Below are 23,984 nucleotides of genomic sequence, written 5' to 3' on the forward strand. Positions count from 1 at the left end.
ACACTGTCCTAGATAAACATCTTTTTCTTCTTCTTCTTATCATGTACGAGGCCTAGTGGCCTGTTGCGGTTTCACTCCATCGTTCGTTTTAGAGAACGGTCCAAAGATCTTTTTTCTAAAGGGCGGTAGTTTATTATTTGGCGTGGTAGGTATTCTTGTTGGTGCATTCTGAGTAGATACATGAGATTTCCATTTGTGTCTATAATTTAGAATTTTCTCTAAAGTAGGATCTTTTTTTATTTCAAAATCTCTATGGCCTTTTGTTGTTGTCTTATTTAGGCCTAGTAAAGCCCGTAGTCCTTCTTAAAAATCATTTAATTGACAGTCAATCGTATTTACTCACACTTACAAGCTATAAAAATCTTAATTTCTGAGACAATTCTTAATTTTCAATGTCAAAATTAGACAAAGAATTTCGGATGCATAACTAGACCTTGTAGTTTGCAAAATTGTAATAGCTAATAATCCTTTGAATATTATAAAAATACTGAAATTAAAAAAAAATAAAGATTATATTATTGGTTCAAATATTTTCAAAGCTTTTTACACGCTTGTGTTTAAAATATCCTATAGAAACAAAAAATATATACATTTATGTATATGTATCTACATTGCGGAGAGCACAAAGTGGAGGGGAGCTCCAGGTTGTTGCATTGTTTGCCTAATAGTAGAGGACCCTTTGCATGAATTATGCACTTGCACCGGTTTTCGGGGTATTTTTAATTTAATGAAACACATACAAACGCCAAAATAAAACATGCTACTTAAACCTACCACTAGAATCGCCGGAAATCTTGCCCAATAGGCATAAACGACGAGTATCTCAATAAGCAACAAGAAATGCAATTAGGTCGAGGTGCATTTTCAAAACGCTCCGTATTTTCTACGAAGGAAGACTGAGCATTTGAGACTTACGCGTGCGTACAATGCCGCTTTCAACGCAGCACCTGGCATCCCCGGATCGTGACGCCATTACGTCAATACGCTCGACGGCATGGCGTCAAGGGAGCGTCTTCAGGGAACGTCTGTTAGCGTTCAACAGCTTACGTAAGATCGTCTACAACTTAGCTTAGGATCGACTTCAAGAACGTGACAAGGAGGTAAATTACATCACAGCAAACAATACTGTACTCAGCTATGAGTATTACGTCCGACACTTCATATATGTATGTATGTATGTATGTATGTATGTATGTATGTATGTATGTATGTATGTATGTATGTATGTATGTATGTATGTATGAATGAATGTATGTATGTATGTATGTATGTATGTATGTATGTATGTATGTATGTATGTATGTATGTATGTATGTATGTATGTATGTATGTATGTATGTATGAATGAATGTATGTATGTATGTATGTATGTATGTATGTATGTATGTATGTATGTATGTATGTATGTATGTATGTATGTATGAATGAATGTATGTATGTGTGTACGTGTGTACGTATGTACATATGTATTTATTTATGCATGCATATATATGTAAAGTATGTAATGTATCTAATGTAATATGGTGTAATGTAGTGTATTGTATGTAATGTAACTTAATGTCATGTAAGTAATGTATGTAATGCAATGTGTTGTGTAATGTAGTGTACTGTATGTAAAGCATCTAATGTACTTACAAATGGCTTTTAAGGAACCCGGAGGTTCATTGCCGCCCTCACATAAGCCCGCCATTGGTCCCTATCCTGTGCAAGATTAATCCAGTCTCTATCATCATATCCCACCACCCTCAGATCCATTTTAATATTATCCTCCCATCTACGTCTCGGCCTCCCCAAAGGTCTTTTTCCGTCCAATCTCCCAACTAACACTCTATATATGTTACTGGATTCGCCCATACGTGCTACATGTCCTGCCCATCTCAATCGTCTGGATTTAATGTTCCTAATTATGTCAGGTGAAGAATACAATGTGTGCAGTTCTGCTTGTGTAACTTTCTCCATTCTCCTGTAACTTCATCCCGCTTAGCCCCAAATATTTTCCTAAGCACCTTATTCTCAAACACCCTTAACCTATGTTCCTCTCTCAGAGTGAGAGTCCAAGTTTCACAACCATAAAGAACAACCGGTAATATAACTGTTTTATAAATTCTAACTTTCAGATTTTTTGACAGCAGACTAGATGATAAAAGCTTCTCAACCGAATAATAACACGCATTTCCCTTATTTATTCTGCGTTTAATTTCCTCCCGAGTGTCATTTATATTTGTTACTGTTGCTCCAAGATATTTGAATTTTTCCACCCCTTCGAAGGATAAATCTCCAATTTTTATATTTCCATTTCGTACAATATTCTGGTCACGAGACATAATCATATACTTGGTCTTTTCGGGATTTACTTCCAAACCGATCGCTTTACTTGCTTCAAGTAAAATTTCCGTGTTTTCCCTAATCGTTTGAGGGTTTTCTCCTAACATATTCACGTCATCCGCATAGACAAGAAGCTGATAAGCATCTAATGTAAATTTGTGTAATACGTGTAATGAAATTGTATGTAATGTATTATGGTGTAATGTTCTGTAGTGTTATAAAATGCAATATAGTGTAATATAAAACATGTATAGATGATGAGGCGAGACCTGGCATGTGAGCTGTGCGAGAATGGAAAGAGTGAGCTATCAGAAATAGTGTTTGTTTCATGATGGTAATATTATACGAATCTACCGACACGGAAGTTCATCTCAGACTAAAACTTATCTTCCCCTCCATACCCATTGGTGATATAGCCACGGCACATAATAAGGTCACAGGTCACAGGACAGGTCTTGCCTCCTCCACTGTACATAAGTACGTGTGTGTGTGTGTGTGTGTGTATGTATGTATTTTTTTAAATATTAGTTGAACGGCATGTTCCATTACAATAAAGGTAATACTACATGCCTTGCTACCTGTATGTTTACAATATAACACATTATGTCTCGTTTCTGTCACTCTCTAGGCGTATGTAGGTCTGTTATTCTGTTGTGAAAATTTGAGTCTTTCATTATATCTATTGCCTACTCTTATCTATCCTAGATTAAATTATCCTAAGTTTACTCGTCTAAATTTATAACATTGACATAGTTTATGAATGTATGCGCATGTTCTTGCATTATTTTAAGCTTTGTAAAAGACCACTTGCCAGTTTTCCTTAACATTTCCCGCTGGAACGCTAGTCTTTCTTTGTCCAATTTCGGACACTCGGAAAGGAGGTGGTCGACGGTCTGCTCCTCTGCTCCACACGTACACGACGGGTTGTCCCTCAGCTTGAATCTGTATAAGTAAGCTCCGGTTTTTCCATGTCCAGTTAGAAGAGTTGTGACCTTTCCATTAAGTGGAATGTTAACGCGTAACCTCTCTATGTATGTATGTATGTATGTATGTATGTATGTATGTATGTATGTATGTATGTATGTATGAATAGTTCCAAATGTCACCCTTGTGTGTGGAATTAGTTTGGACCCAATTTATTTAATGTAGACTTTAGGCTAGTTAACTGCCACCTTTCGACAGGGTTGAATTTTCGTCCCTTGTCTTATGCTAATCCTGCATCTTCTCCGATGTGGCCCTGTAAAGGCTGATTCACAATAAACCGGGAACGGAAGCGACAACGAGAACGAGAACGGAAATATTGTTAAAAAACATGTTTTTAAATTTAAGTACATATATTTAATTATTTCCGTTCTCGTTCTCGTTGTCGTTTCCGTTCCCGGTTTATTGTGAACCAGCCTTAAGAGTGCTGGTTCAAAGAATAGCCCAAATATCTGGATTGATTTTGTAACGCTTCGAGAACAAGAATTATTAAATGTTAACTATATATCGAAGCAAATCTAAACTCTTGATCTACTTCAAGCCTGCGCGTAGAGATATTATAGGAAAGAATAATTTATTTGAAACCCATTAATTAAATCTGCCTTTTCTGGATGCGAAACATGTATACTCGACCAGTAATTAGAGAAATATTGCAACGTTTTGACATGAAATGTTTTCTGAAACTCTAATATCACTCGGGCTACTATGAAAACAGAAGATTGTCACTTTCTCACATAATCCATTGCCTACTCCAGTGCAGTATAATTTATTATCACTACAAGGTTTTTGTTAACGCTGTTGATTCTTTGGCTTGTATGAACTATATTTTCTATTTCAATTATCATAGACCAATTCTTACAGGTATTAAAACAAGTGGAAAATGAGGACTGCTCCAAAAATAAAGTTTACATTCGATTTTGCAGGCAATATTCACGGAAATATTAGGCATACTTATTGGTTATGTATATACATGGATTTTGTTGTTTAGCCAACTGTCCGAAGACAGGTTCGAACCTCATAAGCATCACTGATAAGGCAACCAAGCCAGGAGAAAATGCGGTAGGATGACCAGTTCCTTTTCCCCTCCAATGCGTACATCGCTGAGCAGTAACATATTACACTGATCAGATTTTGGATGATTATAAACGAATATGAAATCAAATACTGTATATTACAATGTTGAAGAAAGTAGCCTACATACTGTGTTTTATAATTTTAATTAGAGCACAGACGTTCCACGCAATCATTAGAATTTCCTTAAATTCCGTATCATGTTTCTTATTAATTCCAAAACGAGAACATCCGCTCGGCAGTCTGAGTAACATGAAGATCCGTAACATGACAAATATATCAACAATACATATACAAAAGTGAAAAGTTGCGTATCATCTACTTGTGAACACATACAAGTATACAGGTGAACAGCAAAGTAATGTTAATAATTCTGTTGGGTGATTCCTTAAGTAAAGAGCAACAAAAAAGTAAAATACCATTTTGATAGATTTTGAATAGTTTTCCAGAAAAATGTGCATTTTAAAATACATGAAATTATGAGAACTTGCAACGCTGCGCCCTTCAACAAGCTGGAAGTTGTGTTGCTCTGAAAAAACCCCTTCCACCTGGGTCGATGCCATCATGCCATGTACATTGCATTTAAACTCGTAAGAAAAAATACAGATGATATACCGTTTAATTTTTGTGTTTAAACTGTGTTAGAGAGCGGAGAATGAACACTGCTTGTTTCATGTTAAACAAAATCTTGAACAATTTAAAATAAACTCTACAACCTAATTTTAATTAAACATTGAGAGAACACAGACAATAAGACACGCTTCTTTCAAACTAAATGGATAACATTAAAGAAATATTTCTACATTCACATTTCAATTGAATATTCTAAAGATGGTGATCAGTAATGATGCATATTTCACGTTATAAAAACAAAATTTTAAAATATTTAAAACTCTAAAGGAAAAAATAAAAATACGATATTATTTCACGTTAAAGTAACGAACAAAATTAAAACAGTAATATTATAAAACAAGAATATAATGTTATAGTTTATTACACGAGTAAATCTTGTGAAACGAACGTAGTAAGTTTCATACCTTTTACGAATGTAATAATTGTATATAAAAGACTTCGGAATATGTATCATAAAACTTTCTTTTGTTAAATTTTAACGTACCTTGTTAACATGTTTCGACCTATTTTGGGTCATCTTCAGAAGTGTTAAAAGTTGTGTAATCGAGATGTATTATGAAAGAGTTTCATACGCTATTTTTGTACGACAGTATTATAAAAGAATATTAATAAAGAGATAATATCAGATTTGTAATGATGTGTAGTTTGATATCATGGTCTATGAAAAAAGATGTTGCTATGACAAATTTGATATACTAGGTGTTCATTTCAAAGTGTGTCATGACGTCACTGTTGTGAGTCAGCGATTTGAAGCGAGTTTAAGCTTTTATGTCAGAGAAGTTGCCTATTATTCAAGGCGAACAATCTGAACTTGAGAACGTGTACGGTATAACTTGAACGTCGTAGCAACAGATGGCGGTCTGTACGGTCTGTGTGCTACCATAACCTCTTTCGAACTGTGTTTTGCGCGGGCAAGTTGTAAGCAGGGTACTTGTTATCATCGGTTGCGTACGGCAACATTCCACAACACAAATCAAATGCTCCGTGTCCATGTTGACCGTCGAAGTTAATGTCAACAAATACGTAAGTAATCGTCTTAACCCTCTCTCCATATCCCGACAGTAAGAAAAACACTCACCTCAGTACGCGTTTCCAAACAGTTCATATTCCTGCCACTACCGATGTTACCGTACGTATCGGTATGTACTCTTCAGAATGAACGCCGTAATTGGTAGGCAACTTCTCTGGCACACAGTTAATACACCTTTGCGGAAGTGTAGGAAGATTGAATTCTCTAGGCTCATCGGCTAGCCACATGACGGCATACAGCGAGCCATGACACACTTTGAACAGAAACACGCAGTATTAAATATTATAACACTGGCAAATCGTTTCATAATGTTAACTTTATGATTTAAGTTATGCCTTCTTAATAGATTTCATGACGTTTTAGTTGTCACGGTAATATTTTACGGCACCAGTACGATAATGTGGCACATTAAGCACGATTTTCACTACTGATAAATACTGTTTATAATGCTGTAGTACAAACAGTTTTATTTTCAAACTCTTCGACTTAATTTTAATTACACATTCGGTAAACACAGCCAATAAGAAAAGCTTATTTTACATTATACAAATGTAATTAATGATATAAAAAATCTCGTTTTGTCGTACTACGAGCATTTTCTTCAGTTAGAAATAGTTACCGCCCACTTTAATTTTTAAAATTGTAATCGGTTTCGTTGTTTCACCCATTCCTTGCATACGCGGGTTGCATCTGTCCAGGCAGCTTTAGTGTCGTCACAGCGCAGCAGGTTTTTAAATTCCTTTGCGGAACGAAAACTTCCGTTGGTCTGGATCAAATTTCTGCACATTTAAAGGATAAAACTAAAATTCTTTCAATCATTTGTTATCATAATACGCTGCTCTCTTAAACTGACCGAGCATATTGGGAATTAATTCAATAGCTTTCCCAAAATACCATAAGAAATGTTTCATGTAAAATAAAGGAAGCACAAAGGAGCAAATTGCATTGAACATTTTTGTTTCAAGTAACTCAAGGAATTAATGATATTACTTACGGTTCACCCTGTCTGTATACATGCAATGAACATTGAACATCATTAAACAGAAATTACAGAAATAGTAATACGTATTTATGAGCAGTAATTATACAAATGATTATGTAAAATTTTCAATATATTAATACTAATATTTTGTGTGATCTAACTACGTAGCTTATAACTAAGGGGCGGGTGTTGATGACCTAAAAATCTACTTAAAATGATCAATAAAATGCCCTTAAAATAGTGGAAAAATGACATTTAAATATTTTCACCATACTCGCACCACAACTTCTTAAGAATTAGTCACCTTGTTTCAATAACTGCCTTGCAAATCTCGGAGAGAGGAGGCAACTTCCTAGAATTTGACTAAGATAAAGGAAAAGAGCATGTAACAAAATGAAAGTTTTAAGAGAAAACTATAGATTTTAATGAGGGTTTAAAATGTGTTTCAGTCAGGGGTGATCCATGCCAGTGCCTTCATTCTCCGTCTCCTCTTCCTTCCACTCTTCACTTTTGTTACCAGACCAAGATGGCGAGTGTAAATGACAAAACAAATTGCAATCTTTGTTTTAAAAATACTGTCTACTGTAGTACATCCCTTCCGAACCATATTGGGGGCAAAACGTCCTACTGTCCAGGAAACGGTGAAAATTTCCTCCCTTCCAAACATAAATTCTAAAGACATCCTCGTACCAACAAAAGAATAGTAGCGGTCAAAGCCCTCACTTGAACTAAGTTGTTTTCAAGCATTTTATATTACTTCTGTTGTGTGAGATGAAGCCTTCAGTGAAATGAGGGATGGGCTTCAGAGTTTGTTTCATACTATAAAACTCATACTTCACTGTTATTCACTTATTCAGTAGGTAATTACTAGTAGGACCTACTACTGATCTGTTGGCTTAGAAAAAGATTTAACAGACCTATTTGTAAAGAAGAAAGTAAAATGCTTTCAAAACGATCTAAAAGTTCATCAAAATATTAAAAATGACCAAAAAAATGCCGAAAAAATGTAAAAACGATCTATTAGTTCAAAAACATAAAAAAATGCAAAAAAATAATAGGCATCGTCCTAATGTGAAAAATAAGATGACTTTCCATCAACATCCGCTCTCTACTTATAACTAATGATTTTAGGAATATGTTCGTAAATTTATACGAGGTGTCTCGAGCCCATGCATTAATAGGTAGGTAAGTTATATCTCTCACTTAAGTGAGGTAAGCACAGGCGGTAAATGATCTCCAATTCTTCATTACCATTAGCAGCCTATTCAATATTCTTCTCCATCCTTATTGTGGTGTCCAGATTTAAATTCTCTTCCATGGGTTTTGTGAATAGCTATAATATCTACTCTTCGATTGCGTCCATCCTCTGAGATATAGTGCACTTCCTCATAAACCTCCCACTTACCTTTGAGCAGAGCCGTTACAATAGAAAATTCAAGAATGTGTCCCAGAGTCTTTGGTTCAGCACAACCTCGATATCTGCATGTTGCCGTGTCCTGGCTCCCTCCTAGGGCAGACCTGACAGCTGTAATGTTGCATGACATCTTAATAGCATTCGTCCATTGCGATGTTGATAAATTTTTCAGTTATTAATTCACGAATTCGTTTTAGGATTCTCCATATAAACTTGGACTCCTTTGCTCTTATGAGGAAGCTGACACCACGTTTGGAAAGACCGACCTCTCATCTCATTTCATATCTTCCTTCCTGACTTTTTCAAATTCTCTTCATTGTATTCTAAATTGAAATGAGTTAAAACTTCCCTAAGTTCGTCATTCAGGTCTCGACAGGCTTGTAGATGTTCATATTCTACCTCCAGTAAGTTTTAGCGATGTTGAAGAAGGAGCAGGAATTATAACATATTTTCTGATTCTTCAAATTAAATTCATTTCAAAGTAAATTTAGGGCAAATATTTGAGAATTAAATACTTTCAAAATCTCTAATTCTACTCCGTTTTACATTTATTATCATATAAAAACTAAGAGTAATAATAGCATCAAGACATGATAAAAGAAGAGAAAATTCCGAATTTACTAACTTCTTTATCCTTTTCGTTAAAATTTTGAAGCTAAATCAATTAAATCAGGTGTTATTTGTTAGGAAGATGGTAGGAGTCGTAAGTTTGTTCTTGCCGAAAACGAGCGTGGAAAGTAATTTAAATTAAACATTAATTGTACAGTCTCTTTTCAACTGCAGAAATTATTCAGAGATGTTATGATATTACACTAATGGAGAAATAGTCAAAACAAAATGTTAGAGGACACCAAAATTCTTGGAGATAACCCATTTTACAACTATTTTGTCAATCGCGAATTTCATGAAATTTGCCGGATATCGAACCATGGTCTTTATACTTAAAATCCAATTGCTAACCGAGTCCCAAACACCAAGTTCCATTCAATGGTTATAGTAGAGGGCAAACGTCCTCTTAATTTAAACTCATGTAATATAAAATTACTGATCAGTGAATGTGATTTTATGAAAGACTTAATATTTCATAAATCTGATGAGATTAACCTTCAGTCAATTTTTGGACTTTTTCTTCCTGACATTAGACGGACTAATAGCGAATCGTATGACGTGGGGGCGGCACGACACTAGACTTCCACCTAAGACAGGGCCGGGCATGAGAGCGGCTCAGTCTAGTCAGCCAGAGATGCTCTCGCTCCGCAAGGTACTTCAATTCCAAGCCAGAGCAGAATGCTCACGCAGTGGCGGACTCGCATTACAGCTACCTTCCCTGCATTAATATAACAAGAGCCACGGTTGTTCTAGTCATTCAGTCTGTCAGTACGTAATAGTTTATAAGGATATTACATCAATCCATTGTACAGTACAGACTTTATAACACTCTTATTAATTTAATGAAATAAACTTCGCTCTATGCACACACACAAATCATTAGGCTTATTTACATAACCCATACGCATAGACTGCAACCTCCTCACCACGGTTCTACGAGACAGGCGTATGGCTTCCACTTCCCCTACTTGCTGTGGACAGAGTTCATCTGCCAATATAATTAAACATCGCTTGATGAATTCACCTTCGTTGAATGTTTTCAATTCCTTTGCAATTTCGTGGCAAATTTTGTAGCTAATTCTCATAGCCGATTCACTAAGTGCACTATTGTCATCCAGTTAATATATAATATAATATAATATAATATAATATAATATAATATAATATAATATAATATAATATAATATAATATAATATATAATATAATATAATATAATATAATATAATATAATATAATATAAAATGATGCGATGCGAAATATGATATGATATGACCATAAATTAATACAACTTAAAGAAAATGTTTCTCAGGTACATTATATTAGAGTATCTATTCGATATTTATATTGCATTAAAGTTATTATAGTACATTTATAATATATAATTTTAAATTATACAAATATTATGATATATCATAGTATAGTATATTTCAGTTCATGATATATAATATGATATATTATATATCATAATGGTTGTATAATTTAAAATTATATATTACTAAATGTATAATAACTTATAATGCAATGTAAATATCAAATAGATGCTCTAATATAATGTACAGCTGTCAAAAGAAAAAGTGGCCGCTCTCCTGGAACAAAGTTCCCTTCGGGTATCTTCGCTACAATTCGGAGACAGGCGATGTTACATGTTGTTGGACCACGTTGCCTGATATCTACAATTATAATTGAAATATTCTGTGTGTTATCGATAGCATAATGATAGCGTTCAGGCCTCTTATTCATGAGGTCCTGCGTTCGACTACAACCAAGTGCTTTTTATGTTCTTTTTTGTTCTGTTTTTGAGAGAGACAAACTATACATAATGGCTCCTTTTTCTTTTACGATTATTTTAGTAATTAACATCAGGTTCATTAATATATTATGCCATGACTTTATCATTATGATATTGTGGCTGCAAATGGAAAGAAAAAAGATTTTATTCTCAATAAAAATATCTTTCGTGGCATAAACAAAACAAATTTACTGGCGTCGGCCTTAAAACATTCAAACAATTAAGCGTTCAAAAAACAAAACAAAAAGCCATAATTCAATATTTAGTCTATCTTCCTCTTATCTCGATCATCTTGCAGTCGAGTGGGCATGGAATTGACTAGTCTATGCAAATAGCGACTGTTTTTAGACACGATATTCCAGGCATTCTGAACATACATACATAAGTGTTCTGTCCATGGGCAGGTCTTTCATTGCAAACCCAGCAATCTCCAATCTTTCCTATTTTCTGCCTTCCTCTTAGTCTCCGCATATGATCCACATATCCTAATGTCGTCTATTATTCTTTTCAACCAGAGACCCAACCAGTTACTTTTTATCTTTCTACTCAGTTTCAGCATCATTCTTTCTTCACTCACTTTTTCAAACACAATTTTATTTCTTATTCTATCTGTCCACTTCACACGCACCGTTCTTCTCCACATCCACATTTCAAATGCTTCAATTCGTTTCTCTTCATTTCGTCGTAATGTCCATGTTCCTTCCCCATACAATGCCACACTCCACACAAAGCACTTCACTAGTCTCTTCCTTAGTTCTTTTTCCAGAGGTCCGCAGAAGATACTTCTTCATCTATTTAAAGCTTCCTTTGTTCATGTTTGCAGTTTTTCTTGGGAAGGATAGGCCTAAATGCGGTAACATCCCGTTGCTTTCCGCACACCACTATCTCTTTCGCATCTTATTAAATTCCAGGGGGCCCAAGCGTGGAGATGAGGAGAGTGGATTTGACTAATTGGGCCCTCCGGACTTCACCGAAAGTCACGGCAAGGGTTAAATATTAATTCTATCAGGATGTTTGACCCTATCAGAGACCAGGAAATCTCAATTAGCCTTTGCCCCCCGCATCCTGGACTAGCTTCTACGAATCATCAGAAAATCTTAGAGTGTGATTGGGCCAATTTTTCCGAAAATGTTTCCACACTTTTGCCCTTGTAGCTCAGCGGACGAACGTCGGAATTTAGATGTCAACGTCTCAGGTTCAATTCCTCGTTACTCCTTTTCATTTTATTGTGGTTCAAGATAGTATAATGTAATAATACAAAAAGAAAAACTAATAGCAGTATTATGCAACTGGATTTTTCCAAACCTAATATTAAATTTATGTTATTTATATCGCTAAAGAACGATTACAATATAAATAACTTGAATATTATTTATACAGTATCACTAAAGAACGATAACACAATATAAATGATAAATATCGGTTTGTTTAATTAATATAAGATATTATATAATACGTGTTTAATTATCTAAATAAAGTAACCTATTTTACAAAGAAAGATGTTTATTTGTGTTATAATAATTACCTACATAAAATACAGATTATTTATATTGCGAAAGAACAATAACAATATAAATAACTTTAATATTATTTTATAATGCTAATGAAGGAAAACAGAATATAGGGTAAATGATAACTTGAATATTATTTATATCGCTAAAGAACGATAACAATATAAAAAACGTGAATATTATTCATATCGGAATTTCACAGATTTATTACAGATGTATTTAAGAAATTGTAGAAGAATAGTAATTAGTAACAGTGTCCTATTTATTCTTCTTGGAGCCAAATTTGTAACTTTTAAAAGTGTGGTTACTATGTTGAAGTGTATGTGTTGCAACGGATGCTTGATTTGTTATGTATGTGAGTCAGTTATGGGATGCTTGATGTCGTCGCAATGTCGTAATTATAGTTTGATTGTGTTTGTGTGACTATTGTGTATTAATTTATGATGTATGGTATGGAAAGCTGCATATTTGTGTTATAGAAGTGTTACGTATGTGTGTTGTTAATGTTTTTGTATGTTTCAAATTGATAACTGATATTTGTTTTGCAATCGCAATGCCTAATTTACGGATTGTTTATGTTTTGTTTACATCGCGTAAGCTAATTTAATTTTCTTTTCCATTTCTCTTTATGCTTATCTGTTTTGTGTATAAAACTATAGCCCTAACATACATATGTAAAATAGGGCTAACCCCCACTGAAGATACAATAATAATAATAATATATGGATATAAATGATAATTTGAATATCATTTACATCGCTAAAGAACGATTAAAAAATAAAATGAAAACTTGAAGAAGGCGCGAACCCACAACCTTTGAATCATTAAACAAGCACTCTACCGCTGGTCTGCGAGGAGCAGATATGGAACACTTCCATAGTTCCGGAACTGCTTGTACAAGCACATGCATCGTGTAACATCGCCGCGACCCGAAGTGGACTTTGAAAATATTCGCTGTTCACGAGTGCGGCCACTTTTTTTTTTTACAGCTGTACCTGAGAAACATTTTCTTTAAGTTGTATTAATTTATGGCGTTCTTTACCACCACATTTGTCATATTCAGTAGCATGTTGTAAAGAATAATGTCGTTTGATATTGAACTTCTTAATCAGTTGGAGTGTTTTATGCCAAATTAAACACTTTGCTAATCCACTGCTCTCTACGGAAAAGAACTCCTCCCATGATACATTAAAAGCATTGGGTATAGCGGGACGCTTTAATGTATGAGCGAAAGCTCCGTCTTCAAAGTTCGCCATCATACAGCAGAGTCACCACTGCACCGAAACTGAATGACATACAGTATGCATACGTCACACCGCTCGCGAGACCCGCTCTTTAAAGCACACAGCGCTCATTTCTCAGAATCACGTAATGTGCCCAGCCCTGACCTAAGATAACACAGGACAGCACATGAACACCCATGCCCTAGATGGAATCTGAACTCATGACTATGGTTTCTACGCAACGTCAAAGGTATGCATCTTAGCAGTTTCGTATACCACGGAATACACGGAAGAAAATACGATCACAATAAAGTAATGTATAATTAATTAAGGAAATATGAATTCGAGGCTTATATCGAGAATGGTTTGAATCCCGTTTGGTCTCATTACCTCATTCCGAGGTTATTTCCAACTTAAAGTCAGATAAGTACGCTATTGCTGATTCTCGAACTCATCTCGCCAAATACCTACGAAATTCAAACAACACTAGATAGCCTAACTCTGCAATTGATACAGCGTCTTTAAATAATCGATTGAAATAACTTTTGTCTGAAATCATTTGACACAAATATTTCTCTCAATCTTGTTTATTCCTTCAAAGTCAAATTTTTGGGATATTTTATCATTATTCACAATATTTCTTAATGCGTTAATGTTTTCACTGGGACGTTAATATTTTTTTTAGTGAAATAGTTAATAAGGTATCTGTAAAAACAAATGAAAAGTATGTTATATTGAAAAAAAATTCTGTGTGCACATGTTAATTTCTGGTGCTGTTCTCAAAAAGCTCATTGGTGTTTGTTGAACCATTTGTACATAAAGTTTATTACCTCTTCTGTAATAAATCTGCGTTTTCTTAGGACTTCATTCGAAGTTCGGAACATAAGAAAGTCGAGCGAAACAAGATAGATTTATATAGAGAGCTGCAGAACAGCGCTTAGAACCGGTCGGAGAACAACCGGCGAGGTTGAACATCCGACCGATATCCGACTTTCAAGCGATTGCGTCTAATGTTCTGCAGGGTAGACAGAACACCAGGCGCACTTCACCATACAAGAATTCTGATGACATTTTCTGATGTACATACAAATGGAGTAACAACAAAATTGAAAGAAATTTACTTTTCCTAATTAAGAAAAGAAATGTTAGTTTGAAAAAGGCCTATAATTGATTGGACACTTTGGTACATTATCTTCATAACTAATATATAAATCAACTAATGGACACCGGTAACAACAAAGGAAATAAGCGTAATATATAGGCCTAGTTCAAGTCTGACATGTAAGAATAAAATCTTACAATTACTTACAAAATAGAAGAGCAAATAAGTACAAACTTACTATTGGAACGTTCATACTTTAAACTCAAAATGCATAGGTTACCTCTAAAACAGTAGTTATTAATATAGCCTATGCCCTTTAATTATTCTAAGTGGATGTATTATTATTATTATTATTATTATTATTATTATTATTATTATTATTTCACTAATAAATAATTTTTAAGGAGATAAAAAGGTATTAACAAAAATAAAAACACTCTCAAGCTATAATGATTGTAACTTCAAGATGCATGCTATTGCATCTGACGATACCTAACTACAATACCTGGATTAATGAATGAGTGAATGAATGAATGAATGAATGAATGGATGAATGAATGAATGAATGAATGAATGAATGGGGAGACAGGGGAAAATATCAATTGAAAGGTACAGATGATAATCCTTGCAACGATTCTTGAAACTCTTGGATGGCTCAATGTCATCTGTCTTTCTGACCCAGAGCCGTCCACCCGAGAAAGACTCGGACATTCTTTAAATCGAACACTGAATCACTCCGTGAGACGCTTTGCATACTGTCTATAGCGCCAGACGTTCTCTAGCAATATATCGTTTCTATTTTCGTAATCGGTTGTGCACAACTCTAGTGTATACTGTACAAACTTCCCAGTACATTCGTTGCAGGGTTTTTGGGACATACTTTGTCACATTCGAACATTATTACCATATAAGATAGCTCCTGGGATCTATATGACGAAGGTACAGTACGCGGTATATACAACCTACCGACATTATGACTGGACGTAGCACACGTTTTCAGTGGGGAGTTCCGAGTAAAAGAATTTTGAGATACATTTTTTACCCTTTGCAAGAACGGGTGGTGCAACTTCGAACTCTCTACAGATTATTTTAATGAACAAGATATTTTTGGAATCATACAGATCAATTATAGCCACTGCCCTTACAGATGCCGATTACAACATCTTTGAAGAAGTCACTGGCAGTACACGGCGCATAAATATAATAGCTTCCAAGGAACCTACAAGATCTGGATTCATAATTGATCCCACTGTGCGTTTCGAAACGAATGAGGAACAGCCAGCAGAAGTTGATAAGGAAAAAAAGAATATCTACAATCCTACCATTCTCTATTACCTCCAAAAGTACCGGCTAAAAGAGCTTGAAGTAATCTGGTTGGAGCAAGAGGTACCGCTACTCTCTTCATGAAAGATGTGTTAAAGAGGCTTGGAATACCTACATCTATTATTCCGGTTGTATCTTTGCTGCATTGAAAGGATCAATTGTTCTCCTGACGCATCACGTACAGTATATTCGAAATGAAACTAAGTTCATTAGCATTCTTTACTTTTTTGTAACACATACCTCTCTCTCTAAAACTAGGTATATTTCCACTAATCTAAAAATGTATTTGCAGCTATGTACTGGTAGAAATTTCATTGTCAAAACAAAATCAATGGTTTAATGAACTTGTAAACATTAATATGGTTAAGTACTCTTTGTCCCTTGTGGCAGCTCACGAATGGTGAGAAGATTTCTAAATTATTAATTATAGGTTAGAGTGAGCTAGACACCTACGTATTACGTAATAATGACAAAATCGTTAAGAATGTATTACATACAAAGCCAGAAGGGACTATAAAACCTGGAAGACCAAAGATGTGGTGGGAAGTGAAAACTTTTGAAGATGGCTATATAGGTCTTTCGTATCAATGATGATGACGACGATGATGGTGACTCTATTTGTGTGTATAACACTGGACTTTGGGAATATTACAATTTGTTCTGTTCCATTACATTATATATTCATTCATTCATGGTTTTCTATCGAAGAAAAAGTCTTTCACTTTAAGCCCAGCAATCTTCAATCCGCCTTTCACTTAGTCACCGAATATGATTCATTTTTATCTTAACGTTGTTTATGATCTAATATCTTTTACTATCTCGAACTTTTTTCCCTTCCACCATTTCTTTCAGTGTATCATTCAGTACCGGCAGGCTTTTTCGTTTTAGTCAGTGAGCCAGCCAGTAGCCTACATTTTTCTCTTTTTGATCAGTTGTAGCATTATATTTTTTTTTACCCACTCTATCACAGCTTCATTTCTTATTCCGTCTATTTCACACGCTCCATTCTTTTTCACATTCATATTTCAAATGCGTCTAGTCGTTTATCTTCACTTCACACTTATAGTGTCCATGTTTCTGCCCCATACAAAGTCACACTCCACACAAAGCAGAAATGATTAAGAAGATATTCAATACAACGCCAGAAGAGACTAGGAAACTGGAAGATCAAAGCTGAAGTGGGAGAATCGTGTGAAACGAGGCAGAGAGAGTCCATAAATTAAGAACTGGAGGAATTTGGCATTGAACATAAAACAATGGAGAAGAATTTTGAAGGTCAGGTCCCATATAGGATTTTAAAATTTATTTATACTGGCGGAGTTAAGGCGGAGTTCTCTTACATCCCACCAGGTCACAAAATACTCGTTCACAGGCAGTGAAATTTAACAAAAAGTAAAATGAACAAAATACTAACATATTACAAAATAATAACAAAATATACAGTATACAAAATTAAAATAATACCATAATAGGAAAAAGTAAAATAAATATATAAAGATTGGAATATAAGAAATATAACATAAGTAATAATTCAATTAGTACTAATAAATAGTTAAATAGAAAATGTAAGGAAGAATACAACAAATGGAAAGGATTGTTGTATCAATGATGATAATGATTATACCTATTTGTTTGTGTAACAATGGTCTTTGGGATTATTATTATTCTGTTTTATCACATTCTATTTATATATGTATATTTATATGCCATGTATTGTGGGTCCCTATCACCACGGCATGGCGCGTCCTCAGGTTGTGGATAGAGGAGACGGCCTCCAGATATAGAGGGTAGCTGCGAATATATTGAATAAGCCCAGTGATGTCAACGAGAGCGCAAACGTGCTCATAGCACGCAAGGCACGCAGGTACAAGTCGCTGGTGAACACAAGGGTTGTACATTACACATTGATGAAGAAGTCGTTCAGAATTTTCAGGCTGACTAGACTCTTAACGTCTTGTGTAAGTGAAAGATGAGGTTGGTTTGTGGAAATTATTTAGTTATAAAGACAAGCAGTGTCGAACGCCTGAAATTATTAGTTCATCTACAGAATGATATTATATTCAAATTAGTTTAATTTTATTGACATTAAGTAATAGTAAATATATGTAAAGATACTGTAGAGCTTCTTCCTCACAGCATTGTATTTATGTTTACAGAATAAAATACAAACAAAAGTGTGTGCTGCTAATGGCGTAGACTCGTTAAATGTCAGTTGGGAGTTGTGTCTATAAATTGTCCAGATTTTCGTACATAAATTCTCAGTTTAACGATGTTTCTTACTATTACGATATTGTTCTGTTCAGATATTTTGAATTACGTGAATATTTATCAGAATTCATAATAGAAAAACAGAGATAGTCCAGAACTAGTTGACTCTACATGGATCGAGGAACGTAACTTTCTCAAGGATGTATTAGAGCAACTGAACGTTTTGAATTTGAGATCGCAAGGAAAGAATCAATTAATCTGTGTCGACAGATATTGTTAAAAGCTTTCAGATGAAGATTTCATTGTGGATGTCGCAGATCTCACAGCACAATTTTTATAATTTCAACGCCTTCACTCATTGACTTCCTGTTCAACAGTGTAAAATACTGTTATGTTTTAAAAAATCTCTGGGAAGAGTTTCATAGACGTTTTAAAGATATTGGCCTACTCCAGCTCAAGTTGGATTTGTGTCGGCAAAAATCAGAAAAAAAAAAAAAAAAACACTTCTGAATTACGCGAGAAGTCAGGAATTTAAATTTGTTCCTAGAAATGTGATGATGCTCATATAAGTAGTAGGCCTACATGATTATGTAACAGTTAATAACAATAATTAGGCCTAGGCTAATTATAGGCCTCATTATGTAAAACTGCTTAAGTTAAAGAGAAGCTATGTTTATTATTTTTATATCCTACTATTTTATAATTAATTGCTGTTATTAGAGAGGTACATGTTGCAAAATATGCTTTTATTTCTTGTTTTCTTGTATAAGCGTAACACATTATCTATTACTTAAGAGCAGTTTAATTCATATTGCAGTGATAGGCCAATATAGTTCATTTTGCTCACCCTTTCTTGTTCACCGCTACTGCTTGTAGAACAGATTCATTGGAACCCGTGAGCGCTTGGGAGCACGTAGTGTCTTTCGCGTGCTCTGACCTTGACATCCCTGGAATAAGCAGTCGTAGACAGCCGATAAGGGGCGGTCCTCCAGCTTGGGGGTTGGACGAAGGGCTAACAACCCATCACCGTAAAAAACAGTTTGTTACGAATCCATACAATAAGCCTCGGAATGGGACTGATTCTCTGGCACGGCCACAGCAAAGGAACTCGGGAGGAAATTAAACACAGAATAAATATGCGAAATGCCTGTTATTATTCGGTTGAGAAGCTTTTGTCATCTATTCTGTTATCAAAAAATCTGAAAGTTAGAATTTATGAAACAGTTATATTACCGGTTGTTCTGTATGGTTGTGAAACTTGGACTCTCACTTTGAGAGAGGAACAGAGATTAAGGGTGTTTGAGAATAAGCTTCTTAGGAAAACTTTGGGGCTAAGAGGGATGAAGTTACAGGAGAATGGAGAAAGTTGCACAACGCAGAACTGCACGCTTTGTATTCTTCACCTGACATAATTAGGAACATTAAATCCAGACATTTGAGATGGGCAGGGCATGTATGGGTGAATCCAGAAATGCATATAGAGTGTTAGTTGGGAGACCAGAGGGAAAAAGACCTTTGGGGAGGCCGAGACGTCGATGGGAGGATAATATTAAAATGGATTTGAGGGAGGTGAGATATGATGATAGAAAGTGGATCAATCTTGCTCAGGATAGGGACCGATGGCGGGCTTATGTGAACGCGGCAATGAACCTCCGGGTTCCTTAAAAGCCATTTGTAAGTAAGTAAGTAAGTAAGTAATATTTATATGGTTTTATTAAGTAGGCTATGTTTATAATTGAAAGAATTAACCGTTATTGATGAGTTAATCATAATATATTCTTCCACGATTTCTTTACATTTATTTCAGTTCGTGCTAGATACTTTTTTATATTGAATACAACTCTCTCCTGGTAAAATATGATTCCTGATGTAATTTCCCAGGTGTAATATTCGTAGCGATTTCCTTTTATATAAACCCATTCTGATTATCCTGTACTGTATTTGGAGTAAGAATGTTGATAAACTGCCTTAAATATTGAATATTAACGAAGTCCGTCCAATATTCAGATGAAATGGCTATAGACGGAGACAGACAGCACGACGAGTGCTGAAAATCTCTAAATCAATATGTTGCAGCGTCTAACGCATGTGTGTCTGTGTGTATTTCAGCGATGCGTGTCAATTCGTGTTGCTGTTGCTTCTCCCTCAAGATGGGCTGCATGATCATTGCGATGTACTACGCGGTAAGTGTCAGGAACAGATAATCCTGAAACATATCATTTTCCTTAGGCACGAAGTCGTTCTCGGAGATATAATGGCTTTCTCGGACCTTCAGAAAGACTACAATTGTTTTCATAATAGTACTGGACCATCCTAATACTTAACGATAAAACCACAGTCTAATATATACAGACACGAAGCTCAATGTGTAGTAAATATGCATCCATAAATAGTTGCTAACTACTAGCATCGCTACTATCGCCTCATTACTGACAATGCGAAATAGTACTTGCACAGTCTATTGTTCCTAGCAACCTCAACAACTCAAGCTTCGTGACTGTATATACTAGACTGTGATAAAACCATGGCTTGAAACTTCAGAAGTCTTGTAGTAGCTAATAGGTACTACTAATAAAATCATTAATTTTTATGCAACAAAATGCTAACTATGGAAACACGACCATAGTGATGTGTTTGTTTTTATTTTTGCCCTCAATTATAATTATATTTGGGGCGCGCGGTAGCGTCGCGGTTAAGACGTGACGCTGCAAGCCGGAAGGTCGCGGGTTCGAATCCCAATAAGATCATGGATTTTTCCATTGATCCAATTCTTCCAGCCGCACTATGGTCCTGGGATCTACTCAGGCTCCAACAGAAATAAGTACGAGGGGAATTTCCTTGGGGCTAAAGGCGGCGGGCACGTAGGAGTGACATCCCTACTGCTATTAAATGCCGATTGTAAATGTTTTACCTTAGGTTATTTAGCGTCTGAATGAGATGAAAATGATAATGCCGGTGAAATGAGTCCGGGGTCCAGCACCGAAAGTTACCCAGCACTTGCTCAAATTGAGTTGAGGAAACACACCGCGAAAAAAACCTCAACCAGGTAACTTGCCCCGAACGGGATTCGAACCCGGGCCACCTGGTTTCGCGGCCAGACGCGTTAATCGTTACTCCACAGGTGTAGACGATTGTAAAGGAGGGAGCCTTAATCTCTCGCCACACACTGGGCCGATTTGGCCTGCCATGAAGTTGACTTTAACTTTTATGCTTATTTTTATGATGCTATAAACTTTTAAATGAATTTTGAATGGCCTTATAAGCCTGAGCGAATTGTGCCATAGATATATGCCAGGTTAAAAGACCCTGTATCTGAGTGATAAGAATTTAGAAAAAAATTTCCAACAGTTTCTTGTCTACGTCGAAATTTAATTCTATAGATAGGAAAATGTACCTACACGTATATAAAGCATATATTTTATGCTCCGTCCGTCCAATCATCCAATCATCCATCCATCCATGGACAAAGTTATCCGAGAAAAAATTAGTGTTGTAAGTCCATCGCTCTAGAGTAACGGTTAGTATGCCTAACCATGAAACGAGCGGGACCGGGTTCAAATCTGGTTGGGACAAGTTACCTGGTTGAGGTTTCTTCCGGTTTTTTCTCAACCCATTAATAGCAAATTTCGGCGTTGGCCCCTGGACTTCACTGGCATTATCAGCATTAACTCATTCAGAAATCAGATAAACATATCTGTTGATAAAGCATCGTAAAATAATCCAATTAAAACTATTGTATTGTAGCATAGAATTCCTCGTTTCATTTGTAATGTTTCGTTTTTCAGACAAGTGGCATGAAACTTTGTGTCATATCTTCTATAAATAGCTACATAATGAAATTTGTGGTTTAAATTTGTCGGCACCACCACCATTATCATGAACATGGTTTCGGCTTGTACCACAGTCTAGTATATACAGTCACGAAGCTCAATACGTAATGAATATGCATCCATAGATCGCTAGGATCGCTACTATCGCCTCATTACGGACAATGGTGTCCGTCCTGATGTTGTGGAAGAGAAGGCCTGATAGCCTTAACTACACCAGAATAAATAAATAAATTAATAAATTAATAAACAAACAAGCAAGAAAACAAATAAATAAATAAATGCGAAATAGTACCGGCACAGTCTATTGTTCCTAGTACCCTCATAAACTCAAGCTTCGTGACTATATATATTAGACTGTGCTTGTACCGTCTTCAAAATTTGTTGCTAATCCGATTACTCCATGGATTTCTTTACTCTTTGGTATATTGCTGTACAGTCTATATGAAATTCGGTTATTTTTTATTCCAGCCGTGTGTGCCAATTAGTTACGTCTTGTAAATTCTATTTTGTTTTTAGTTTTTATTTCTTTACCAGGTTCATAACCGACTCAAATTTATCCTGTAAGCAGTTAAATTCTGACTCTTCTTACGGTATTATTTGTTATTTGAGTCAATGTCTACATTGGCACCAAAAATTTAAAATATTTCCTTTTCTTGCTATCCTTAATAGGTATTGCTTGGTATTGTCTGTAAGTTGTTGAAGTTTATTTAATTAACTTTATGTCATAAGTTAGACTGAAAGACATTTTTCATACCAAATAGTTAGAACATACTATTTTTTAAATAATCATTTAGAATTATATTAGTTATAAGGTGAATAATCTAGAGAATATTTCAATAATTTTGTGCCCCATGCATATTTATGAATGTATTATTTCAATAATCTCGTGTGTTTTTCTGAGTATATGGCATAGGAAATTCACATTGACATAAAAAACCTATGTACGAATAGCTTAATTAGTGGGCCATGTTTAAACATTTGCAGGCTTTGACAATTTGTAAAACGAGAGATTATCATTTATGGTTACTAAATCAAAGCCTGATATTTCTTGTTTTACAAATTGTCAAAGTCTGCTAATTTCTAAACAAAGCCCACTGATTAAGATATTTCCACATTCTAGTATAAACAGTCACGAAGCTCAATACATAGGGAATATGCATCAATAGATAGTTGCTAACCACTAGGATCGCTACTATCGCCTCATTACAGACAATACGAAATAGTACCTGCACAGTCTACCGTTTCTAGTACCCTCACAACTCAAACTTCGTGACTATATACTAGACTACGATATTTCTTCATTGTTTTATACGGAAGTTCCTCATGATAAATTCATACACCTAGAAAAACACATGGTATATACAGGGACATCATTTTATTTTTACTAACATTTCTAATATTAGCCTGACTATATCTTCGGATTAACTTACCCCCTTCCACGACTGGAGTTCGATGATACTGGCGTAAAATGCAAACAAATCACTTTACTAGATATAGGAGGGAAGAAAAGTAGTTCATCCATTTACGTAAACTAGGAAATATCGCGATTTTGAGTTCGATAATTTTCATTAGGTTCTTGTTTAATCAAAATACAGTACTCTATTAATAAAATAAGTGTTCTTACTCACGAATTGAGCTATCCATTCGGACGTATTCATTAAGCAGTGTATATTATACTGTCTACAGCACATTAGCGTAAAATTTAGAGAATGAAGTTAAATTGAAAACTAATCATAATATGAATATTTAAACTCATTTTTGAAAATGGTGGCCGTTCATTTCGAAACAGGCTTCAGTTCTTTTGTGCATATTATGGCACTATAGACTATTGTACCTAATCCCAATTACCAGTTTCGTTCTTCGTCCTAGTAACTCATGTTGAAATAATTCTGTACCTACTCTATAAAAGAGTACCTTACGTACTGTAAATTCAATCTTCACTTCTGCTCCAT

The 23,984-nt window shown here is 35.2% G+C and overlaps 1 protein-coding gene across 1 annotated transcript in view; it reads left to right on the forward strand.

Annotated features, from left to right (window-relative positions):
• Positions 1–634: 634 nt before the first annotated feature.
• Positions 635–23,984, forward strand: part of LOC138697907 (uncharacterized) — a 31,897-nt gene continuing 8,547 nt past the window's right edge. The window contains exons 1-2 of the mRNA XM_069823496.1: positions 635–1,100; positions 20,312–20,385. Of these exons, the coding sequence (XP_069679597.1) occupies positions 20,314–20,385 (72 nt within the window). The 5' untranslated portion in view covers positions 635–1,100; positions 20,312–20,313. The remainder of the gene's footprint in view (positions 1,101–20,311; positions 20,386–23,984) is intronic.

Source organism: Periplaneta americana, chromosome 4 (genome assembly GCF_040183065.1).
Source record: "Periplaneta americana isolate PAMFEO1 chromosome 4, P.americana_PAMFEO1_priV1, whole genome shotgun sequence".
NCBI lineage: Eukaryota > Metazoa > Arthropoda > Insecta > Blattodea > Blattidae > Periplaneta > Periplaneta americana.